The 25366-nt window shown below is 45.9% G+C and overlaps 1 protein-coding gene across 3 annotated transcripts in view; it reads left to right on the top strand.

The window, feature by feature from the left end:
- The window catches only part of FNDC1 (fibronectin type III domain containing 1), a 101247-nt gene that overhangs the window by 38537 nt on the left and 37344 nt on the right, over positions 1–25366 (top strand). For all 3 annotated transcript variants that reach the window (XM_082404501.1, XM_082404499.1, XM_082404500.1), the window contains 8 exons: positions 6310–6516; positions 11441–11539; positions 13050–13167; positions 15154–15341; positions 16061–16168; positions 18857–19045; positions 20469–23072; positions 24853–24953. In XM_082404501.1, the coding sequence (XP_082260627.1) occupies positions 6310–6516; positions 11441–11539; positions 13050–13167; positions 15154–15341; positions 16061–16168; positions 18857–19045; positions 20469–23072; positions 24853–24953 (3614 nt within the window). The remainder of the gene's footprint in view (positions 1–6309; positions 6517–11440; positions 11540–13049; positions 13168–15153; positions 15342–16060; positions 16169–18856; positions 19046–20468; positions 23073–24852; positions 24954–25366) is intronic.

Below are 25366 nucleotides of genomic sequence, written 5' to 3'. Positions count from 1 at the left end.
TCTTTCTGAGCCTCACTTTTATTGTCTGTCAGTGGGGTGTTTATTGGGTTATTGTGAGGATGCTTGTCAGATGACTTACCTGATAGGGATCCAATAGATTAGGAAGGTTGGTGATACTCTGACAGACACTCCAAAATGAAGCCATGAGACTTCCTTTCTCCTTGTTAAATAGCTGGGCCTGTCCAAACAGACAACAGCTCGGTACATCGTTAAATGTGCTGAGGTCCTGCAGAGCTTTGGGACACATCAGAGGTGTTGCAGGAGGATTATGTGTCAGAATTCAGCCAGGAAGAAGGAGCCCTTGGCAGACAGAGGCTGTGAGGTGTTGCCGACCTGCCCCGGTGTCGGGGGCAGGGGACCCAGACTCACTGTGAGGGCTGCAAAGCGCCTGTCTGTCTCCTCTGGCTGAGACTGCTCGTGTCACCCCCTCTAACGCATCTTCCCTCCCCCTCTCCTGCCCCCTCTCCTCTTCCTAATCATGCTTATTCATCAAAAGCACGTACAAGCTCTGGAATCTCACCCAGACGGATAGACGTGGGGGGTGGGGTGTGTTTTCACAAGCCCTCAGGTGTTCTGATGCACAATACAGCCTGAGGACGGCGCCTTGTGGGCCGGAATCCCGCCCGCCCTCAGACCAGTGTCCCTGGTGGACTGGAGGTCTGCTGCTTGCGGAGGGCGGGGAGGCTGCCTGGGGCAGAGGCTGGGCGAGTGGCAGGCCAGTGAGCACCCCGGGATGAGGGTAAGGACCATCTTCTCAAAGCTTGGAGGTCAGCACAGTGGGCGTTAAGATGGTCCGTAAGTGGGACAGACCACTTACTCTGCGAAGCTCCAGACTGAGTGATCCCTCACGTTCTCCTGGAAAACGAGAATGTCCTGCTAGCTGAGACCAGGCCAGGGAAAGCGGTCCCAGACAGCAGTGGCCGTGTACTTTTATGCCAACGAAGAGGAGGGACCCGCTCAGAGTGACTGGTAACTGAGATGCTGATGAGGAAAATGAACAGCGCTTATGGTGCAAAAAAAGTCAGCTGGATGGAGACAGCCTCACGTTTGTAGAGGCTTTGGCAATAAGTCCGTCTCTCTTGCTCACGTCTGGTTCTTTGGAACCCATTCTTTTAGTGCCCACTGTGCGTCAGGCATCACGGAAAGCTTTGTGATACACCCGCAGCTCACTTTCTAGAAGGAGCCCCCCACCCATCCACTGCATCTGATAAATGGGCGATTTCATTTTTATCACGACCACAAACACAACAGGCACTTAATGTGTGCTTGATAGATGCCAGTACGATGCGAAATGCTTTACGTGGATTCGATTACAAAACCCAGTGTGCTAGACACTAGTTTACAGAGGAGGAAATTGAGGTTTGGGGAGGATTCTCAAAATCACACAGGCAGTGAGAGGTAGACGCAGATTCAGACCCCTACTTCTGAGCCTGTGAAAGCCCAAATCAGAAGCTACACATTTAACTAGCATTGAATTGTAAATGGGCAAAGCGTCATGATGAATTTTGGATTTTTTTCTTTGTGATAAAAACAGATTTTAATTCCCTCCAATTTCAGAATACTTTCCAATTTGCATAGCTGGCGACACAAATCAGGAGGGCTACTCTTCGTTGCGGTGCGCGGGCTTCTCATTGCTGTGGTTTCTCTTGTTGCAGAGCACGGGCTCTAGGTGCGCAGGCCTCAGTAGCTGTGGCGTGTGGGCTCAGTAGTTGTGGCTCGCGGGCTCTAGAGCACAGGCTCAGTAGTCGTGGTGCACGGGCTTAGTTGCTCTGTGGCATGTGGGATCGTCCCGGACCAGGGCTCGAACCCGTGTCCCCTGCATTGGCAGGCGGATTCTTAACCACTGCACCACCAGGGAAGTCCTGGGAGAGACGTCCTAATTGTGCCTGGTTTTTGGATACTTATCATAATCTACACGGTAATTGTTTCACCCAGCTGACCAGCCTAGTGTACGGTGTGTAATCAGTGTAGGTCTTCTGTGATTGACCCGTTCTCTGCAACATCTACCTGGTTACGTGATACCCAGAGTGATGGACGGAGTGTGTCTTGCCAAGTTTAAAATACACTCGGCACTAGTGGATGTGAACTTCACTACTCTTGGCAATTGTGACTTCCTGTTTTCAAGATAAAAGATTTACAGGGATTTATTAGAAAATTTTCAGAAGACTTCTGTGAGGCTATCACATACGGCTTAGAGAAAACAGAAAATCTCCTTGCAAGTGAATTTGAACCATATGAATAGTTTTTCTTCATGTGTGCATCAGCTTAAAAGAGGACTCCCAGATGATCTATAAAAGATCTATAAAAGCTGTTGAAAGTGTGTATCACCAGAATTTCAAAGGAAACAAAATTTGAAAGTACTTGAAAAAAATTGTGGTTGGCTTTTCTAAACTCAGAGATTTGAAGGATGGAGGGCTGTGCGCTGAGGGATGACACTGTCACCTCACTCTGGTTTCCAGAGTCAGTGGCCTCTGCGCAGTCCGGGGACAGTTGTCTGGGACAGTCTTGGGGGAGGGGCCTTCTCTGGTTCCTTAGCTACCTGCTGAGTATACTGTCTGATCCATTAAAAAGAACGCATACATGCAAATGTAATGCCTACTGTGCAAGGCATTATGCTCTCACTCGGAAGGGGGCCTGTCCAGCTCAGAACCCTTGTCCCACATTCATTAGCAGAAGAGGTTGGGTGTTTGGTGGGATGGCTCGTGGGTGAGGGGAGAGCATGAATGGAAGGGGCGTAGGTGCGCGAGAAGGGAACTTGGCATCAGTGGCTGAATTCAGGTCGCTGCTTGGCATTTAGCCGTGTGGCCTTGGGTCTGTTACTTCACCTCTAGAACCTCAGTTTTCTCGTGGGGATTATGACATCGATCCTACTCACCTGGGGAATGTTGGAAGGACAATTAAAATGAACCATGCAAGAGCTCGTGACAAACTGGGAGGCTCTGTAGAGAGCAGTCAGTGTGGTTGGTTGTACTAGCCTCAGACCTGTGCCCAAAGCTTGCTCAGCAGGCCTCACCTCGTCCTCGAACCCTGGTGCGGAGGGTTAGACAGCAGGCTGGAGCCTGGGGGAAAGCCTGTACAGTCTGACGGGGTGGCGTGGCCGACGTTTAGTGGGCCTGGCGTGGGTCAGGACCTCAGGCAAAAACCTGTGCCGTCTGGGACCGAGCTCCTTGTTCCTGGAACCTCACCCCTTCCTCTTCCTCAGGGACCCTGTCATTTTGGGGCATTCCAGTGGTCTTTTTCCTTATTACTGTTTGTTCAGAATTTTGCTGTTGAGTGTCAGGGGCTGTTTGTCCTGGAGCCCAGCCCGACAACACTCCCCAAGGTCCCCCAGTAAAAGCGCGCTCTCCACGGACGCTGGTTCCACTGTAAAATGGGAGGCTGGCAGGGTCCCAGGACAGGGGCAGAGCCACAGAGCGGGGAATGCCACCTCTGGTCAGTAATTTATGTTTTAGCTGACTCCTGCGAGACCCAGGCGTGTGTTTTCGGTAGCTTTGCCCATTTTGCTGGAGATCATCCCAGAAGTCCCACGCGGATGTGCTGCCTTCTGCAATGGAGGGGAGCGTGTTTGTGTCCCACGGGGCGTTAGAACGAGAGCTGTGGAGGGCAGCCCTGAGGCTGGTCAAGTCGGTGACAGCGCCGTGGACACCCACCACGTTTACTGCTGCCCCTGGGGAGATAGGCTCTGGTAGCCAGGTTGGTTGGGGGGAAGTTCCCAGTCCCACTGGGAAAATGAGCAGAGCAAATGGCCTGTGGCAGCCTGAACAGGAGTCATTTCTCGCCCCCGTGTCCCTGAGGTTCCCTTGAGGAGGTATGAGCTTTTCTTAAAAGTAAAATAAACATCGTATGTTGTTGGCAGAGATCATTTTCACCTTATAGACTTCTTAAAAAACATAGCCCTGACCCCTGCCCAAAGCTGGACACTCTGGAACCAAACACCAACCTCAGGGGGTTACCTCGGAGAGGCCGTGGCGTCACTCGTGAGAGGGCCTTCTCTTAAAACAGTTTTGTGGGTGGTGATAGTTTGTATCAGGGGCACACAGAGTAAAACATGACTTAGAAGATGTAAAGAGAATGAAGCAAGGTGTTTTGCTTCCTTTAGAATTTCTTCTCTCGACCTCTATTCCCCTGCTTATGGCTCATGTCAAGTTTATTTCATAACTTTGCATAAATCTGAAAATGACACAAACGCCATTCCTGAAAAGTTAAACTCGGTTGTGTATTTTGTTCTGATGAATGTCCTCCAAAAATGTGCTAACTTCAAAAACCAAACCAAAGCTTCACTGAGACGAAACATGCTGCTCCTTTTCCAGATTTTGCTTTCCATAAGTGGTTTTTACAAGATATTTTCCCTATTCGTTTTTAAAAAACTATTCTTACCCTAGCCCCACACAAAGTCTGTTCAGCAGTGACACATGCTGATGGAGAAAATCCATGTCCACAGTCACCCACAACACTTAACAAGATTTGCCAGCCTGTACCTTTCTAGAAACACTGGATGTTGCGTTGTTATGAGTATGTAACAAGAGATTCCCACTAGGAACTCATAAGAGTAATCAACTCGTAGGATTAATACAGGAACTTAATCGATTCATCAATGCTGTGCCATTAATGACTTGGACTATCGGTACTGAACACTTTGGGCAAATTATTTTCTTTTGAATTATAGCGATGAGCGTATTTGTCATTTCCGTAATTGCTTGGTGGTCCCTAATTTTTACAGAGGCTGGACCTTGAAATGGAGAGCCTACCCCTGAACTTGGAATAAAACTGAAGTTGTTGTAGTATAACCCCAGCGAAAGTGGTTACACTCACATCACCAGGGTGCAAGACAAAGTTTTGTATACTTAGTTCATTGATTACATTATTGGATTAAAAACAAAAAATATCTCAGTAATCTCTACTGTGTGTACTGGGGAAAATATTTGTTGAACCATTGTATGGTATTCTCTTAGTAGCCTTTAGGAATGGCGGTGCCCAGTGACTGATTAGATAGCTCCAGCTAATATTCAAAAGGATATTCCTTTGGTTCCTATTTAAGACATTGGAGCCAGGTGTCTGGCTTTTCGGAATCACCATCTCCAATGGCTATTTACTGTGCTGTTGAAACTCACTAACTCATGACGTTTGTTTTTGTATTTTGTCTTAGTGTTGAAATGTTAGCTTAGGTGGGAATTTTCCAGTTTAATAAAATCAGTCAGAACTGATGGCGGGGTTGATATACGGAAACTCATGAGGTAACTGGATCCCCAGAAAGGGCTAGAATGTGGCCCACTGTCAGAACCAGGCAGTGTAGTTGTCACATGGTCCATAGCCCTTGTTCCCAAGCTTATCAGCTCTAAACTGATGTAAAAGCAAAACGTTGAACACTAAGTATTGGCCACTGGAATGCCTTGCCTTGAGTATGTTAACAATGAGAGAGATTCTTTTTTTTTTTTTTAATTTGGTTGTGCTGAGTCTCAGTTGCAGCATGCCTGTGGAATATAGTCCCCTGACCAGGGATCGAACCCGGGCCCCCTGCATTGGGAGTGCGGAGTCTTAACCACTGAGCCACCAGGGAAGTGCCTAGAGCGATTCTTGAGATTTTCAGTTTAGTAAGAAGAGTTCTCTAAATGGATTCATTTAGCAGGAAGGCAACAACAGACATGGGGAATAGCAGCTGGGTTTGTCTGAAGGGGCAGGACTTGGACATGTAAGAGAAATTAAGATCAAGGCCAGAAAGCGGTATTTAGTTCTTAGTGATTCACCATAAAGACAAGGAAAGCCTGTTTTTTTCAACAGTATAGTGGAGAAGCTTCCAGGAGGACAGTTAAAAATAGCATGAAAGTGTTTGCTATATTTCACGCTGAATTATAGCGATGAGCATAGTTGTCATTTCCATAATTGCTTGGTGGTCCCTAATTTTTATAGAGGCTAGACCTTGAAATGGAGAGCCTACCCTTGAACTTGGAATAAAACTGAAATTGTTTTAGTATAACCCCAGCGAAAGTGGTTTGGCTTTAAGGGGGCAAGAGGAAATAGATGAAAAGGAACATTGTAAAACATCCAAGATTTCTGGCTGCCAGTCTCACACACAGTATGTTTTCACTTTAAGTCCTTGAGATCCCTCGGTCTGCAGTGTGGAGAGGAACGTGGACACGGAGTGTCGATGCCCTTGGGGGAAGGATGTTCTCACTAGAACTGGTTACCAAAAATGGATGTTTTAAGCCCAGCTGCTAATTGTGGCGGCCAGTCTTTGGATACGCTTTCCATCCTTGATGGCGAGCTCCAGGGTTTGCTGTTTAATGGTCTCTGTGTCGTGTCCTCTTTAAGAAAAGGACGTGCCCAACAAGCCCTTGCGGGTCCGAGTCCGCTCCTCCAACGACCAGCTGTCCGTGGCGTGGAAGGCGCCGCACCTGTCTGGAGCTAAGAGTCCACGCAGATCACGGGGCTTCCTTCTGGGCTACGGAGAAAGTGGCCGGAAGATGAATTATGTTCCACTGACGAGAGATGAGCGAACACACGAAATTAAAAAGCTAGGTGAGTTTCATGTTCATTGCTATTCGATGTGTTAATGATGTTGGCTGTCATTTCAAGATTTTGAAGCCTGTTTGTGACAGAACGTCGTATTTCAGTTGTAATGTTCATTTTCCAGGTATTACAGGTATTCAAAAACTCATTCTCTGTTCTATCCTCCATCCATGCCTCCATCCTTTCCACCTTCTGTTAGTGGTGGGACAAGGCTGCCCAACAAGTGCCTTTCAGCGGCTTCCTGACCCAGTTGCACTGGGTCATTTTTCTGGACGTGAAGGGGTGGGGCTAATGCTTTTCCATCTCGGCTCTGCTTTCATCGTTTTGCGCTCTAAGCTGCATCTTAGATCCTGGGACACTGGACCTTGCGTCCCATCGAGATGAAATGTGGTGGCAGCTGATGGAGCCTGCGGACCGAGCCTGCCCTCCTTCCTCTTTGCAAACCCTCATTGGGTGAAGGAAGCATCAAAGCACAGGCCGTGGAGGCTGTGATCCGGGGAGGTTATGTGCTTGGTTGCTTGGTTCCAGGCCTGACCTCTGCTGGCCTTGCTCCTCGATAGGCCTGGACAGTGGACCCGGGCCACGCTCCCAGGGGCGCAGCAATGATCCCTCACGCCTGGCGCTTCCCTGGGGGTGGAGACACTGCAACACTCGTGCAACACTTCTGCTTTTCTCCCTTCCCTCATGCCCCCTCACCTACGTGATGGGTTTGGCAGGAGGCGCTGGGCAAGCGTGGCTCGGCCCCTCCCTGTCGCCTCCTCTGGGGGAAACGAGGCTGCAGAGTACGCATTCTGTTCTGCCCCTCTGTGCCCGAGTCGTGGAGGGCCCAGGGCTCCTGGGGCAGCAAGGTCTGTCTGACTCTGGGCTTTGGTGTTAGAACGTACACCTGCCCCGTGTTCTCCAGCTTAGTTTGTACGAGCCATAGATATTTTGGCCTCCACTGCTTATTCTTGTTCACTTTCTAATTAGATCAGTGCTCAGGCAAGGAAGAGGGTGTGATTTATTGGGCCTTCCCAAGACTCCAGTGGGAACGTGGGTCTCTTCATGACGCGGTCATCAGGCGTGGCTTGGCTCCCAGCCTACGCAGTGAGGGGCTGGAGACTGACCTGGGCAGGTTTGAGCTGGTGGAGACACCGAGCGGGAGGCCAGGCTGGATTCGCTCCCTGGAAGATTCTCGGAAGTTACCTTCACTGCTCTGCTCACACACCCACTGTTGGAAAAGTCTGTTGGGTGCTCATGGCACAGGGTCAGCCTGGCGTTCTGTGGGCTTTACGGGGTCTCCACGTGGTGGCACAGGCAGCGGTGAGCCAGGCGTGGCATCGAAGCCTCAAAATAGACTCCAGACTTTTTCCAGCCAGAAGAGACTAGCTACCTGTCTGCTCCAAAGCTGCACGAAACCACGAGGGATCATGGGAGCGAATGGAGAAATCTGAACTGTCCATGCTTCGTGAAGCCTGGCTTCAGTATTAGCAGTGAGACCCAGAGCTAGAGGCTCAACACCTGGAGCCACAGAATAATTTGGGGACTCTTCATTCATTCATTCCTGGGCCTCCCCCTTGCCTTGAGTGGTTGTACTGTGCAGGTTAAGTGGCTCTGTTCTGGTGATTCAGGCCAAATTCTACCCAGGATATCAGCAGATAAGTAGTCACTAGTTTTGCATTTCTGATACTGTAGAGAGAGCATTTTGTAAGTGGAAAGTTTTCATTGTTCTGCATCTTTCATAGACACCACACATTAAAATGTCCTTTGGTGTCGACAGCTTTTTCATCTGACTGGTTCTGTTAACTTTTTGTTTTCTCAGTAGTGAACCCCTGGCTCACCTGAGTGTCGCAGAAGGATTTTTTTTTTTTTTTTTTTTTGCTTCCTGAACTTGAGCAAATGTTGGAACTGAGGTCAGTGGTGGGCCCGGATCCTGGCCTGAACCGACAGCTCAGGACTCTGGGGCTTCCACTACAACCTGCTAGCTTAGGAATTTTCACCAAATAAAAAGCGTTGGACTTGCCATTGTGAACGATCTCAGTGGTCACCTTGAGGAGGAGGTCTCACTGGACACTTGCTCCATGCTGGCCAGGAGGATGGGATGAGGATGGGATGATGTGAATTCCTGTGGATGTCGGAGTGGCCTGCTACATTAGGGGATGCCTGTCTCCTTATTTTATCCTGCATAGGATTTTAATTCCATTGATGACCCAGATGCCATTGAAAGTGTGGTACTGCAAGGAATGGCCAAATGTTAAGGAAACTTGGAGAAAAGTGGTGGGCCTGTGGTCCTGTCAGCAGAAACCCTGCCCTCGGAGTCATCCATTAAACATGTCCTCCTGGGCATCTTCCATGTCAGGCACCATCCTGGGTACCAGCTCCCCGGCGGTCGCGCACAAGGGCAGACGGTACCCAGAGTGCGTAGCGCTCACTGTTGTGAAAGCAGCTGGAGAGGGAAAAGCAGGCACCGGAGGCAGGAAGCTCTGGGCCTTCTGCGGGGGGAGGGAGGGCGCCAGTGTTGAATCCTGTGGTCAAAGGGGTCCCTGGGGGCGTGGGAATACACAGGGGGAGGAGGTAGCCAGCCCAGGTGGGGTGGGAGCCGGACAGTAACGAAGAATGAGCAGGTGTACATTTGGAGTCCTTCGGAAAGTTTCCACGGACCTTCAGAAGTAGTTTCTGCCACATTACGCCGAGGTTGGGAAGTGAGGGAAAACGGGGGCTCTGACAGGGAGGGGTGGGGCTTGGGGTCCTGTGGTCCCTGGGCTGGTGACGCTGCAGTCATTTTGGAAATTTTATTTCTACCCTTTATTCAATAATCAGGAGCACAGAAAGAAGGGTGCTTTTATACCACTGTGTCTTTATTATATTTCTATGAAAAAGAGATGGACGGGTGCATACCCAACTGTCAGGTGCTTTCTCGGGCCCGGGGTCAGTGCCCGGTGAGCCCTGGGCCCTGCCCCTTCCTCACCTGCATTAGTAACAGCCTGGGGTTTGGAGCCGTGCAGAGCTGGGTGTGAGACCACTCCTGCATTTAGGCCATGACCTTGGGGTCACCTCACCCCACTGAGCTGGTTCCTCACCTGTGAAAAGGAGGCAATGAGAGTAGCTTCCTCGTGGGGCTTTGTCGGCACTAAATGAAGAATTGATGTGCAATGCTTAACACGGCACAGAGACTAGACCCAGTACGTGTGAAACCATTGTTACGGTTTACTGCAGTGTAGACTGTTCCTTCGAGATCATCTCGGGCCAAGCTGACTTGGAGAGCACAGCAAATCAAGAACCTGGGCATTCAGCAAATCCAAGAACTTTAAGAAATGCATCGCAGATGTGTAAAAGAGTCAATTGTGGGAAATTATTCTTTTCTTGGTGGTTCCTGATAAATGATAAGCCACTGCTTTTCACATTTAGTTATTTATACATGTTCCTGGATTATGAGGTTGAATGGCAGAGTTTTTTCTTTGTTGACATTTGGTTTACTTGCCAGTAGCAGCAAGAAATGAACACACCTGAAAGGACTCCAATGGTGAGAAGCTTAGATTGATGTTCTATGAATTCAAGCGTTACAAACTTGATTCTTCCCTTTTGTAAAACATATATTTCAAAATTCTCTGACAGAATAAGATGTGAGAGCCTCAGTCTAAATAATTTACTCATGTCACAGTATGAGTTTCACCTGCCCTATGTGTGTGTGTATTCACACACTCACACACACACACACACACACACACACACACACACACACACACACACACACACGGGAGGGAGCAGGTTGTCAAGTATTGCCCCTTCCCTTGAAATGTGATTAGGCTACAGAAGTTTACTTTACATAAACAGGGCTCTCAGTGTGAGTTTTTTTGAGCATGGGTCTCCTTTTATGTTTAACTTGATATGCTGTTTGTAAAAATGACAGGTTTATTTTCCCACTGCCATATTGAGGTTTGCAATTCCTGCAGGCAGGACACCAGTGTTAGAAGTTTCCTTTAGGGTCTTAGTGCCGCCTTGTTAATGTGCTGAGGTATTACCTGATGATATAACTATCCACGTTCGAAGTATGTCAGGTTGCCTCATTTTTATTCTTGAATTGATCAAGGCTGCTACAGGAAACTAGGTCGATAGAACATGGAGTTGGGCATTAGCAACTCTAGATTTAGGGAAGATTATGAGTCCTTTTAGGGGTGTGACCTTGGGCAAGTCAATCCAATTTTATGGCTTTATGTCCTTATTTGTAAACTAAGAAGGTCAAATTGGAAGCTAGCCAAGGTTTCACTGGGGTCTCAGACTCCGTGATTCCATAGCACTTGAGAGTTGTAAGTTTTAGTTCATTATTGTAATTTGTTTCCAAATAAAGTTTTCAAGTGTAGGTTAAGTTGGACATTAGTGGGCCCAATGCACAATTTGGGAGGGTGGGGTGGAGGTGAACTAACTGAAAGAACAATCCAGAAATAAAGGATGAATTTAAACTCTTCCATTTGCTCTTAGCTAATCTTCAGAGACCCCCGTTCTGAGGATTTTAGCTCGAAGGGCACGGCATGCCATCCGGGCTGCAAGCCTGGTGCACCGGCTCTTCTTGTCTCCTTCCCTTCTTTTTGATGACAAATAAAAACAGAGTCATTCCCTCCTCTATATTTGGAGGTAAAAAAAAATTTAGGGAATTGTGTGGGTAAATATACTATTCATTTCTTTTTTAAACATTGCTCATCTTTCTTTGATGCTAATGAGCTAGAAACCCATTTTTCAGGAATTACAGGTAAAAATCCCGTCCACATTTCCTGACATAAATCGTGTTCTTTTTGAGTTTAGTTCCCACAGTCCTTGGTCTCATCTGTAGTTGTCCTGAATGAGTAGGAATGCCCGAGAGAGACGAGAAGGTAAGGGGAGAGGAGCACAGACGAGCAGGGGCGTGCTTTCCAGAAAACCAGCTGCAGAGCCTCATCCCTTGCTTGTTGGTCCACAGCCTCCGAGTCCGTGTACGTGGTCTCGCTGCAGTCCCTGAACTCCCGGGGGCAGAGTCAGCCCGTCTACAGGGCCGCCCTAACAAAGCGGAAGATTTCAGGTATGTCTCCAAGGACGCGTCTGGTCAAGCCATGGTCTAGGGCTTGCTTGTTTCTAAATGATGCTGGCTGAGCGACAATGCACATGGATTTTATTGAGTATAAAAGGAAACAGCAGGGCAGACTTGCTCACATTTTGGAGGCATGTGTGTTTCCTTTGTACTCAGAGGCTAGAGTGTTCTTGTGATGAAATCTATCTCTGTGTATATTTGAATGGCTTCAGATCTGTCATGATAGGAGTGCCGAGCATTTATTCCATTTAACAGGCGCTGTCTGATCCATGCATAAACTACCCTTGGTGAGAGACTGGGAACAAAGGGAGAGAAAGAAGAGTAGGTGTGGAGGGGGCAGCATGCAAGAGATGCACTCAAACTTTATTTCAGCTAAAATTGCCTAAAAAATAGCATTGAGAAGAGTGAGAAGAATTGTAATAGTGTCTTGCTGGTAGCCTGATCATTGGTTACTTACTAAGGGATACTTTTTTCCACATCCACTCACAGATATTTTTTATATCAATCATATAGTAACAAATTAAAGATACCTTTTCTGGATCATGTGCCTTAATTTAAAGAGGGAACCTACAGCATAATGATTTTCATGAATTCACAATTTATTTGAATTATATAATATAGCATATATCTATATATTATACTTTTATACTGATAATTATTATAATTGTACGTTGTATAAGAAAAATCCCACATGTATGTTGTTTCACTTTTTAAGTTCTTTAATTGCTGCTCTAGAAGAAGTCCCTGTATCACTTTTCTAATGGGCTACATATGTCCACCTTCCCCTACTTGTAGTGAAAGCCACATCCTTTTGAAACATGATCCCTGAAAGATGAAAAGAAAAAAACAAAACAAACAAAAAACCCAAAAAACTCCAAGAGACTAAAAGCAAAATTGAAGACGTCTTGTGAGTCTCAGTGTTACAGATTGAACAGAAACTATAAACTTTGTGACTTTACTGTATTCCATTGGAAACTGGCAAACTGAATTCTCTTTTCTGTCTGAATATTACTTTTAATCTGCCTTGGAATCACAGATTCTAAATTGTGAGGACCTTGGAGTCAATGTGACTTGTGCAATCGTTGAGCTAGAATTTTTATTTCATGCCATGATTGCCCAGGAAATGCTCTGAATTGACCCTTTCTTCCCCTAAACTTTTGCTTCCTGTAAAAATTGCATTATTTCCCAGAAACTCACAGTGTATATTGAGAAAACGCTGAGTGATCTGGAGTATCTCTGACCAAGGGCAAAGCACCTCCTTTTGTGCTACTGTTCTTATGTCGATTGGGTTAGGCAGCTTAGAATGTGTTTAAGAAGAGGAAGAGTGGGGAGTTTTGGTTTTCTGCGTTGACCAGTCAAATAATTGCTTGACTTTCTATTCATTTCATCTTATCTACCTCAAGCATAAGCAATTAAAAAAATAAACTCTGGGGACCAGAGGGACTCAGGGCAGAGCCTACTGTTGGGGACAGCCTTTCCATGTGCACAATTGTCATTGCAGAAGAGGATGAACTGGATGTACCTGAAGACATCAATGTCCGGGTAATATCATCCCAATCTGTGCTGGTAGCCTGGGTGGATCCTGTTTTGGAAAAACAGAAGAAAGTTGTTGCATCAAGGTACCTTTCCTTCTTTCTTTGTCTTTATTTTCTATATGAGAGACATGGTTTTTCCTGCCCTGAAGAGACGTGTATCTATTTGAACGATTGTATTTTTGGACCTATGTGAACGCTGACCTCTTCTGTAGCTGACGGGTAGACTGTTGTATGACAGTCTAGCTAATCTCGAGTGTGGTACACATTGCCCACAAATCAGATTTGTGTAAGACACACAGCAGGACCTCACCTCTCATCTGTTCAAAGTCTTAACTTGTGTTTGGAATTTTCCTAGATTCTGTTTCTTTCTTTGCCCCCAGTTGTGTTTTGCTTTGTCTCATGAATGTTCTGTTCACGCACAGGGGACGTGGGTCCATCTTGGGAAGAGTCTTACCGTCTTCCTGTTATCCGGGAAGCGTGGCAGCAGGAAGGGTCCTATGTAGAGTGGTGGCCGTTTGTCTGATGCCTTGCACACAGTGCTTCTTCTTTAGACAGTCTTCAGACACTGCACTGTTTCCTGTCCAACTCCTCTGTGTGTAACAAAGTGCACTGTATTTTGTCTTAAGCCATGATCTTACGCTATTCTGGTTTTTATGTTCATTTGCAATAGCAATGGAGGAAAAACCATAAGGTTAAAATCATTTTTGTGCTTAAAAGGCCACTGGTGAATGCCATTTCTAGTTAGTGGTAGATTAATAGAGTCATAAAGATTTTGTGTGTTAAATGACTAAGTAGTGTACATAGCCAAGAGAAAGCCAAAGATTTGGTGGTCTAGTCACTATGTATTAATTTTTGAACCTATTTGCAACCAGGAAAAGTGATTATACTTTAGAAGATGAATGGAATATAACGCTGAGTGTGTGTGTGTGTGTGTGTGTGTGTGTGTGTGTATATCATATATATATATCATATATATTATATATAGAGATATTATATATTAGATATATATTATATATATTATTTGTACTAGATAGAGCTTCTGTTACTGTCTGCTAGTAAAAAAAGACATCTGCTTCTTGTCAAAGACCTCAGAAAATGCATAGTGATTCTCTCCCAAGCCATAGGGCCTCCCCCAACATGAAGTGTTCCTGATTACCACTGGACTTTGATTTCCAACATCTTGATGAAAACAAAAGAGGGCTTCAGTTTTCTTAGCAGAACTTTTATTGCAAATTGGTGTGCTGTGTCTGCAACTGAAGTCTTATCCTAACTAATTAAATATCGTAATGAATAGTACACTTTTAATGCATCAAGTACTTTCTACTGTAAAGTGGCCACAAAGAAAACTTCTTAGAAAAGCAGTCCAGTAATGGCATTTGCAATTCTTAATGTCAAGTGTTGAGGATGTCTTATGTCGGGGATTGGCCAGCGTGACCATGTTGGGTCACACCGTACTTCTCTGCCTGATAATCACACAGCAGAGTTCCTTTCATAAGCTCCTCCTCCTGCTCTGTTTGTTACACATTTTTGTTCCATCTCATGGTAATAAGTCTACTCAAAACCACATGCTGCCTTTCCTTATAGAACTTATAGAAAACATGCCTGCTTTGGCATGAAATGAGTCTTCTTGTCTTTCTTTTCTGGAGAGCCAAGGTACTTCGGGCCAGTTCTGGTTCTTAATATTGCCTCTTCCACACAACGTACACACACACACACACACACACACACACACACACACACCCCTAATAAGGCCCTTGCCTCATAAAAACAGTCTCCCTTCTATCCCTTCCTTTTAATCGCTGCTTGACCTTTTGAGCAATAAGACATTTTGGTGTTGAAAAGACAATAAGGTCCATCTCTTCTGGGCTATTTTAGACACATCTCCCTGGAACTTAAGTAGATCCTTTGAGCCAATAACAAAGTTAAAAGTTTAGAATTTTCTCCTCTTTGATTTCTCTACTTACTTCCAAAAGTCATCACTTGTGGGGAAGGGAAAACGTCAAGGAATCCAGTGTTCAGGTGCAGAGAATTGGTCAGAGGGCTGTGCTGTTGCCTTGCATTTTCTTACAGACAGTACACTGTGCGCTACCGAGAAAAGGGGGAGTCCGCAAGGTGGGATTACAAGCCCGTCTCCAACAGACGAGTGCTGATAGAGAACCTGATTCCAGACACCATGTATGAATTTGCAGTCCGCATCTCACAGGGTGAACGAGACGGCAAATGGAGTACATCTGTCTTCCAGAGAACACCAGAATCTGGTCTGTATTCAAAACGGCCTTTGGACTTTCAACTTGGGAATTACCACTAAAGGAAGATTTAAAGACAGTTTAAGAAGCCAGTAGTGATAAGGGCCAGCAGAGGCATTTTTCCAAGTAACATTAACCCTAACTTTTGGGAGCGTTTCTATGTATGAACACAAAGAAGTTTCCTTGGGTCCATGTTGTATCCTTCACTGGCTATTTTCATGAGCATGTTATTCTGACATGCGGAGCACATTAAAACCACGTGGAGCCTCCATAAATCCCCACTGTATGTGTGATTGCCCCTGGACAACACGTGGCTCTAGAATAGAGGAGAGACTCTTCTTTTTTTAAGGCTGAGGTCATGTTTGATTTTGGGGGAGAAATTTGTTCTATATTTAAGACTACAATTATTTTCTTTTAAACTGTGTCTTTAGAAACCTTATTCAAAAGAAGTTGAAACTGGATTTTCATCTTCTTTGTATATTTCAATATTCAGCAACGAGAGAAATTCTGAATTCCTAAAAGCATTTCCCTATGTATGTCTAACCTTACCATATGAGTTGGTAAAACTGATATAAATCACACAAAGAGCAAGTGGAGAATTTTCTCTCGTGTATAATAAAAATTAACACAGTGGCTCTGCAATAAAATTGTGTATGTAGGGACCACATGTCATTTACTTTTAGAATACCCATAAGGGCATTCTTAAACCTTGGATCCTTGTCCTTTTGTAGCTCCTACCACAGCTCCTGAAAATTTAACCGTCTGGCCAGTCAATGGCAAACCTACGGCTGTCACTGTAGCTTGGGATGCGCTGCCTGAGACCGAGGGGAAAGTGAAAGGTAGGAACCTCATTACTTAAAGTATGAGAAGCATGTGGGAGTGAAATACCCCAAAGAGAGCTGTGTACATTGACTCTGATAAAAACTGGTTCTAATCGCAGGCTTGGTGACTGCAAAAGCAGCAGGGAAACAACATACCTATACGGGGTGCTAACGCAATGGACAAGGATATTTCATGAAGGGTTTTCATTGTCAGTAAGACCCAGGTCATCATGAAGATGACTTTTCATCTTCCCTCTATGCAGGGATTTTGATGCTATTATCAAGAGGGCTGTTTTTAATTGTATGGATGTGACATCATAACCTTTAACCAAACAAAATGACACCCTGTTTTTCATGCTGTGGGCCTTTTCATGGTGCCAGTAAGATCATGGCAGGTAGGAGTGAGCAGAAATCCCACGGGACCATAAATGTCTCGAACGGGACTATAAATATTTAATGGGCTTGAAAATCAAGTAATAAAATAAAATGTTAAATAGATTTTTTTCCCTATTTGTCAGCATTTTGAACAATTGATTTTGGGTGGGGGGCTGGTTGAGGAAAATATGACCTTAAAATAGAAAAAAAATACTGTAGATTTAAAAAAATGAAAATAGCATAGAATATCCACAACTAGTTAAATTTTAAAATGGTCTGTTGAGAACATTAAATAAAAGCACAGATAATTTCTTTTTAATGTAAAAACATTCAAGAACCTTTTGGAAGTCTATCTGGAGACACTTAAAAGGGTGGTGTTGAGGGTTCCCCTGACATCGCCTATACAAATGTACTCTAAGGCTACTTTTTATTGTTGCTTGATTTTGGAAGAAAACTCTAATATGGAAAGTTTGTGTAAGCTTAAGAAAATTCAGAAAATTATTACTGATCTTCTTTGAGAATTTCTTAATTGAAGAAATTGGGTGGTTCTGTTTTATATTCAACTGTAAGTTATCTTTTCTGACCTATAAGGATAACTTTTCACTGAACAGTAGAAATTACGGAAGGTAGAGGTAGGATAGTATTTTCTAAACTTAATGCTTTCTCACTTCCCATGTTTTTAAAGAATATATTGTACCATTCTTGCTCATTTTTTCAATGGAATAAATCAGAAACAAATGAAGAGAAAAAATAGTTAGGATACCCCCTTTTAATCGTTCTTTTTATGACAGTTTGAACATTGGCTTCTGTATCATTATTGTGATGCTGAAAAGACTTCTGAAACTTGAATAAAGACATGTTTTAGCTGACTACCTTTTTTATAAAAAAAAGTTATGAAGTTATTAAAAAAAAGTCAGTTATTGCTCCTTTGGTGACCTTATTACCATGCTACTTATTTTTTTCCCCTCTCCCACATCTTAGTTTATATTTATAGCTCTTTGGCAAAAGAAGCTCCCTGCTAGTCAATTAAATATTGCCAGAAGTAATAAATAGCTACTGAGTTTTTATGTCCGAAAGAACTCATGTACCTCACTAACCTAAAGGTGTAGTGGTAGGATTATAAATTCATAATTATCCCGGGGCATTTTTTATGCCTGAGAAATAGAAAACATAATAAAAGAATAAACTTTGACATGGTTAAATTTTTTCCAGATGAATTGAATCCACAAAAAAAAAAAATTAGAATTACAAAATTTTGTAGACAGTGGGTTCTTTTAATTCTTACTTTTGACCACCACAAATGACTAGTTTGTTCATTTTCAATGAGAAAAGAATGCTGGGTTTTTTTGTTTTTTGTTTTTCAGACAAATGTACTTTTTAAAGATTAGAGCTTAGGGAAAAGGAAAGATCATCCATGCCCCCCCAGGAAGTATGATAATTGCTTGGTCATTCTGTAATTTAAATTATTTTTCTTGGTTAGCTCCTACTCATATTAATTTGGTAAGTTTTGTAAATCTTGAGTTCATTGGCAGGAAAATAGGCATGAGAGTTTTTAGTTGAGGGTTAAAATTATGCTTTAAAACGTGGCTTCCTTATGTTGCAGTATTTCCATATAAGCATAGAGATATATTAGTTCCTTGGACTGAATTTGCTATGATTTTCAAAGGCCCAGGGCATTATATGTTTATAGATATAGCCAATTAAGGATGGAGACATTAAACATCACATAAATCCATGACTCAGCAACTTTTCCTCACAGTTTTAAGTACTGTGAAAAATCCTTACCCGAATATATTAAGAACTTTCATAATTCCTACAAAAGTGAAATTATATTCCAAATATGGAATTTATCTGGCTTAATGCACAAATGCAGATAGCCCAGATTAATAAAATGGAACTCTTAAAAGGTGTCAGCAGCTATTCAGAATCAGTTCCTAGGAGTTGTCATCTTTTTTCCTGTGGTTTTTTCTCTTCTGCATACAGTCTGTCATAGTAAATTAGTAAATAAACACAATGAAGAAAAAACCCAAACACAAGGGTAAATATTTTTGGTAAATGTATGAAGACTGGCCTCCTGGGGTCCATACAGTTAGTTTGCTGTATATGGAAAGTTGCCAGCTGACTGACTCTGTAGGCCTGTCTGGTAGCCTGATTGAATTGCCCGTTCACCTTCTACTGTGTCTTTCTGCTCCAGCTACTGACTTGGCGTGCATCGCTAGAGAATTAATTTTAGTAATGCACGTTCTAATTCATCCTGCCCATACAGTCTGTCTACTGGACACAGGACTGTTTTCAGTTTCCTCCTTCCAACCGTCTGCCAAATCATTTCAGAATACATTCTTTCATACGCCCCGGCTCTCAAACCATTTGGAGCAAAGTCCCTCACCTATCCTGGAGAGACTACTTCTGCCCTAGTGGATGGTCTGCAGCCTGGGGAACGCTATCTTTTCAAAATCCGGGCCGCAAACAGGAGAGGATTGGGGCCTCATTCCAAAGCCTTCATTGTCGCTCTGCCAACAAGTAAGTAAGCATTGTGTATTTGTGGCTCTCTTTTTCTCCCTCTTCATTACTGCTAATTGTGGTGTGTTACTTTGAATCACGCTCTTGGGTTTAGAACGGCTCTGTTGATGAATTTTGGGGTTAAGGTACCGTATTGATGTCTATAATATTTTTGTGGTCCCTTTAGAAATTGGTCTCCCCAAACGCTAAAATGTTATTGATGGCTAATAACATTAATTACTATTATAATAGTAATTATGAATTATCTAGTAATTATGTGACTAATGTATTCATTATGTGATTCATCGTATATCATTGTGTAATTTGGGGTTTATGATGACAGGGAAAGAACATTTTTACAGGCAGAATGTGACATTTTTAGTTGTTAGCTCATTTTAATGAATAAATGGCACATAAAATTTTTATAGTTTGTATGCCATTATTTTGGAATGCAACCTTACTCAGAAGAATTTCAGTTACCTTGTTTATCTGCTCAGTATCAAACCCCAGCAGGTTAATAAAAGCCAAAATTGGAGTGGGGTGTTTCTGGACTGTGTTTTCTTTCCTGCTTGTCTACATTTACACCAGATATTGGGAGCTTTCTCCTTCATTATATGCTGTGAGGATCCACAGTATACTGCAATATTCAACAGTTCTATCCTAAAAAAACCCTGAAATAGATGAAGTTTGCTCCCTCTGGATCCCTCATTGCTATATAAGTTCTTCTCCCCTTACGGCATCCCTTCCCACATTCCATCCTGCTCTCAATAAAGGGTAAATTATAGGGTACACATAATATAATGTTTTGCCTACCCCAGGGGTCTTTTTATTTTAGGCTTTATTGTGGAATTACAAATGTATCCATTATAAAAGGGATTTTAAGCAAGAAAAAAGCAAGTAAGGACATGTCATGTGGAATAGGGAACTCTTTGTAATGCCTCAAAAATTACAAATTTGTTGCTCACCCCAGTCATTTGCAAATTACACACAACACATCTCCATATAGCTTTCAGTATAGATCATTCAACATTTTGTGCCAGGCTTGTGTGTATTTCTTGCCTACATTGTAAAGAATGGCTATAATGCACTTGTAGTATCTTGACAGTTATATTAAGAAAGTCCTATATAAGATTTTGTGCTTACAAAATCAATGAATTACTTCCAAGTACTCATTTCAGAATTCCTTCAAATAAGCCGTGGCATAGCCTGATTCAATTTATAGAAACTCAATACACATATTTTCTAGGATTATGTTACTTAAAGCAAAATAGAACTTTAAAAGAGATTGCTATAATTGGGAAAATAAGTGTCCTGTCTAAAGGAGGAGAAGTTATCATGTATTATTACTAACTTTAAACACCTCCATACTGCCATCTTACTCATTTTCCGTTGCATATCTTTCATGTTTCTTCTTTGACATCAAATCCTTTAAAATCTATTACAGCCCCTACCAGTGAGTCTGATGTTCAGCAGAAAACAGACACGGGAGATTATCACAAGCCTGAAAAGCCCGAGCCTCCCTCATCTTCGCCCAAAGCTCCAGCTTCCTCAAAAGACACTCGTTTGCCTGTTTCTCCCCAAGGGAGAAATGTCAAGAACCTGCTTCTTGACTTGAAGAACAAAATATTGGCTAATGGTGGGCTGCTCAGAAAACCCCAGCTTCCCCCTCGGAAGAGTGAAGGGGTGGATCTTCAGTCGACAGAAATCACCGAGGAGGAAGCGCTGGATTCCCGAGGGCACCCACCAACCTCGCCCTCGGAGACCCAAGGCCAGAAGTCCCAGCAGAGGCCACCAAGTAGACCTGCCCACCCGGTCCTCCCTGCGGGGCGGACTCCAGGGAGAGCCCGAACGCCGGGGCTGTCCCGGAAAGACGGCGTGGACAAGCGTGGCTCCTCGGCCGCCTCTCACCCTCGCCCAGGGGCGCCCCCCTCCGCCTCTTCGGTCCCAGCCACACCCCCTGAGGGCCCCGCTCACCGCCCTTCCAGCCCTGGTGACAATGACTCCGTGGGCCAAGAGGAGGAAGGGCCAGCCGCAGGCTCCCCGCAGCCGCCTCCCAAGAGCGCAGCCCACGCCCGGCCCGCCCTGTCGCCCGGCCGGCACCCAGCCTGGGGCGCCCTGCGCGACAGAGGCTCCGCGTACCACGGCGCAAAACCAGTCTTGCCCGCTCGGAGGGCGCCTCACTCTGAGGATGGGGAGGAAAATTCCAGGGCTTCAGCCCCACCCGCGAGACTGTCTCCATCCCACGGGGGTTCATCTCGGCTGCTGCCCACCCAACCACATGCCGGGTCCCCGCTCTCCAGGGGTGGGAAGGATGGTCACGATGCCCCAGCCGCCAAGTCCACCGCGCCGTTACGGGCTACCCAGCCCTCCTCGGTCTCCTCTCATCTCCCCTCAAGGACACAGGCCTCTGAAGGCGCAGATGACTCGGACGGCGGCGGCGACCATGATGCTGAAGAGGAAAGGAAGCAGGCTGAAGCCCCGGCCCCGGCATCTCGGTCCCGGGCGCCTGTCTCTGGACATTTCGGCGTGCTCAGGAACAGGCCCTTCGCTGCCCCCGGGAGATATCCACACAGGCTTGGCGGCGGCCGCGGACCCCGGTTACGGCCCCCCAGCTCCCCGCCGTCCACCGTGGCCCCCCGGGTTCCCTCGACGGTGAGTTCTCACCCAGCTTCTGACCACAGGCGAGGCTTGGGCGGCCACGAAGACAGCGAAGAAGAGGCAGGAGACGAACAGCCGCTCCCGGCCACCGTGGCGAATGACCGCGCGTCCTCCTCCTCCCAGCCTGCCTCCCGGGGCGCGGACCACCTGAGAAGAGGCCCCCAGAGAGCGGCGAGCCTGCAGCGGAAGGAGCCCCTCGAAGAGAACGCCAAGGCCGCGGGGACTTGGGCAGGGGCGCATCCTCAGGCCAAATCTCCGCCCTCTAAGGCGCAGGGTGTTCAGCAGAGCTCCGACGCGGGCGTGGAGGGCGGGTCTCCCCAAACGCTGTCTCCTGCGCCTCGCTCACAGCACCACCCCGGGACCGGCGTGCCCCGAAGGATGGGTGCCGGCTCCGCCGCTCCGGAAAAGCTGCCTTCATCGGCCGTCTCCGCGCCCCAGCAGCAGCCCCGCGGCCCGCAGAGCAAGGAAGAGGGGCGTCCGCCTTCCAAACCCCAGGCCGGGCGTCCCCACCCCACGTCGCAGGAAAGCGCCTCCTTCTCAGACCCTTACTCGTCCAGAGGCAGGCAGTCCTCCCTCACGGCGAGCTCCCAGGGGGCGCTTCCCGCGTCACCCCAGAATCAGAGCGAGGATTCCGGCGACAGCGCAGAAGCGGAGACCAGGGGCATCCGGGCGCCCGCATACTCGGCGGGTGCCAAGGTCGCCACCCCGTCCCTTCCCAAGCACCGCCAGGTGGAGGCTCAGGCAAGAAGCGCCGGCGACAGTCACCTCCGCAGACCCCCAGGCAGGCCCGGCAGCCTCCACCCCCAAGGCCGCCCCAGGCTTCCGGGCACAGCAGGGCCCCAGGCGGTGGGGAAGAAGGGCGGTGCGGCCCAGGCCACGCCATCCAGAAGGGAGCCCCTCCCGTCAAAATCGCAGCAGTCGGTCTCGGCCGAGGAGGAAGATGAAGACGTGATGTTTTTTAAAGGAGGAAAGGACAAGGACAAGGACCCACCGTCTTCCTCTGTTCCAAAGTGGCCCTCCTCCTTCATCCCCAGGAGCGGCAAGCACGTGGATGGGAACATCGCCAAGGGGGAGACAGAGCCTGCTATCGTGCTTGCGCCCCCCAGAGTGAGCTCCCCGCAGGACAAGAACGCCACCCCGCTGAAGCGTCCTCCTCCTGCACCTCCGGGCAGCTCCCCGAGAGCCACGCACCTCCCGCCCAGACACCCCCCTCGCAGCCCTGCCACCCCAAGCCCCACGGAGGGCACCCCCTCCCCGCCGCGGTTCACCACACGCGCCCCTGCCATCTACTCGTCCACCACCCCTATGCTCTCCTTGCGCCAGCGCATGATGAACTCAAGGTTCCGGAACCCTTTCTCACGACCGCCTGTGAGACCCCCTTCCAGACAAGGTAATTTGTTTTTAACTTAACATTTTCTTTACGGTTCTCAGCAGTGTTCGTAGAAAGTCCTGAGAGCCTTTTATTTTATCGAGCATCTGCTCTGTCCAAGCCTTGTGTTAGGAGCTTTGCCGATATAACATGATCGCACCCTGTTAACCGTCGCCTGGGTTTGCATTGCTTCTCCTGGTCTTCAGATGAGGAAGCCAGTGCTTAGGGGTCTGAGTGGTTTGCTGGAGGCCAGACAGCCGTCAAGTGGCTGAGCTGCAATTCCATTCCCAAACACTAACTCCACAGCCCTCGGCCATTCCGCTCTCCCATGCTGCTTTTTTGAGTTCCTTAACATATGCTCTAAATCTGAAAATATGTCGCAGCCGTGATGCCAAACTCAGGTTCCTGTGTTTTAGGTTATTTTTAGTTGTCCCTGTGCCAGGGCATATTAAGGAGTCCACAGGAAGGAGTATCTCCCTGTGTGGGCTGGATCTTGTGCTTGTTGTTCTGCATATAAAACCCTCAGCTGAAAATACCCCGGGACAAACTCAAACGTCTTGGGTGAGGATCGCTCAGGCATTGCAATCAGTGAATGTTGTTTCAAACCTCCAGAAAAGGCATGTTAAAGGCGAATGTCACACAGCGGAGTAGCAGGCCGATGTGTGACTTAGGTTGAGGACGGAATGTAGGCAGCTGTGAACTGGAGTCTACATGGACCCCAGGGCAGGATCTAAGGTATTTACCCGAAATCTGCATTCAGTTAAGTGGTGCCTTACCCTCTCCTTGCATGGAATCAGGGCTTAATAGAACACTTTTGAATGAATGTATTAATATTTGTTAATCTGTGCAATATGTTGTTAATTTAGCCCAGCGTAAAGACATAGAACGGTACCCCACGTGGAGTTCAGTTTTCCATTAAAACGGACTCTTTTACACAAACCTAAGACCCTGATAATAGATGTAAAACCCACATTCCCTTGTACATAGAAAAAACTCAATAAATTTTAAATTTTCAGGAACTATTTGAGCGAGAGAAATGTCTCTGACCTGCAAATAGTTGCCAGGAAGCCAAAGCACTTTATCTGGTGGGCCACGCTGGAGCAGAATGCTCCCAGTGGAGGCCTCAACCAAACTGCAGCTGATCAGAAAGGGCATGAGGTGAAGAGAGAGGGCAGGTGCAAGGAGCAGACAGACAGCAACTGAAGACCAGCCAACTGGGCCTGCCACTTCCTCTCTGAGCAGATACTTCTCAAGCAGCCCCACTGAAGTCAAGCTTTTAGTCAGCTCTGTGGGTTTATGCTCTGCAATTGACAGTCGGGACCCAAGTCAGCTAGAAATAGTGCGCATGTTAAGTATAATCTGTGGAGGAGAGCAGGACAGCATCTCGTACACTTTAGAGAGAATTATCCCCATCCTTCCAACTCTCCTTCCCTTCACCTTCCAACTGGCTACAATAAAGCTACAGCTACTAGCTTTAAGGTCTTAAGCCTTCTCTGGAAAATTTACTTATGTTGAACATGCTTATTCCCCCAGTAATGTCAGAAAACTGTGACTTTACCATACTTTTCATAGACATTCATATTTGTCATGTAGAAGTCACAGTTTAAGACTATCATTATCTAATATATTTGAGCTATTGGTTTAAAATTTTGTTTAGTGTTCCTGTGAAAAGATGTGTTACTACATATAGTTTGGCATGAAGCCAACTTTCCAGGAATGTTGAATTTACCAGGTTCTGTTGTTGGATTTTTTTGTTTCTGTTTTGGTTTGTTTTTTGGTTTTTTTTTTTTGTACTGTGTAGGTTATAATGGAAGACCAAATCCAGAAGGGAGAGTACTTCCTGGTAGTAATGGAAAACCAAGTGGACAAAGAATTATCAATGGCCCTCAAGGAACAAAGTGGGTAGGGTAAACTTCTTTACACATACCGGTTGTTTTCATGCTGTTGGGAAGAGAAAAATGGTGGGCGTTGTGTAATAAAAAATGAAGCGGTCTTTTTTTTTTTTCTCTAGTTTTAACCACTTGTATGTCAATATACTTATACTATATTGTTTCTTCCAGTGCTCAGAAAAATCCTTGATTCTCCTGAGTAACTAGTTTGCTTTCTTCTCATAACTAATTAGGTCAGACATAGGCCTTTGTTCCCATTTGCCTTGATTGGTTAGGAAGGTCACACAAATGTTTGGGCCAACCAGTTACAGAAAACCTGAGGCACAACCTCTCAAATGAACTTCTTTTTTCCCACTCCTGCCTGATAGCTTTATTTTATTTCTCGTTATTGTTCGATTAAAGAGTATACATATTTTCTGTAAATTG

The sequence above is a fragment of the Balaenoptera borealis genome (assembly GCF_965194805.1).
Source record: "Balaenoptera borealis genome assembly, chromosome: 9".
Lineage (NCBI taxonomy): Eukaryota > Metazoa > Chordata > Mammalia > Artiodactyla > Balaenopteridae > Balaenoptera > Balaenoptera borealis.
The sequence above is the reverse complement of the archived record's forward strand: the minus strand, read 5'-3'. Positions and strand labels throughout refer to the sequence as shown.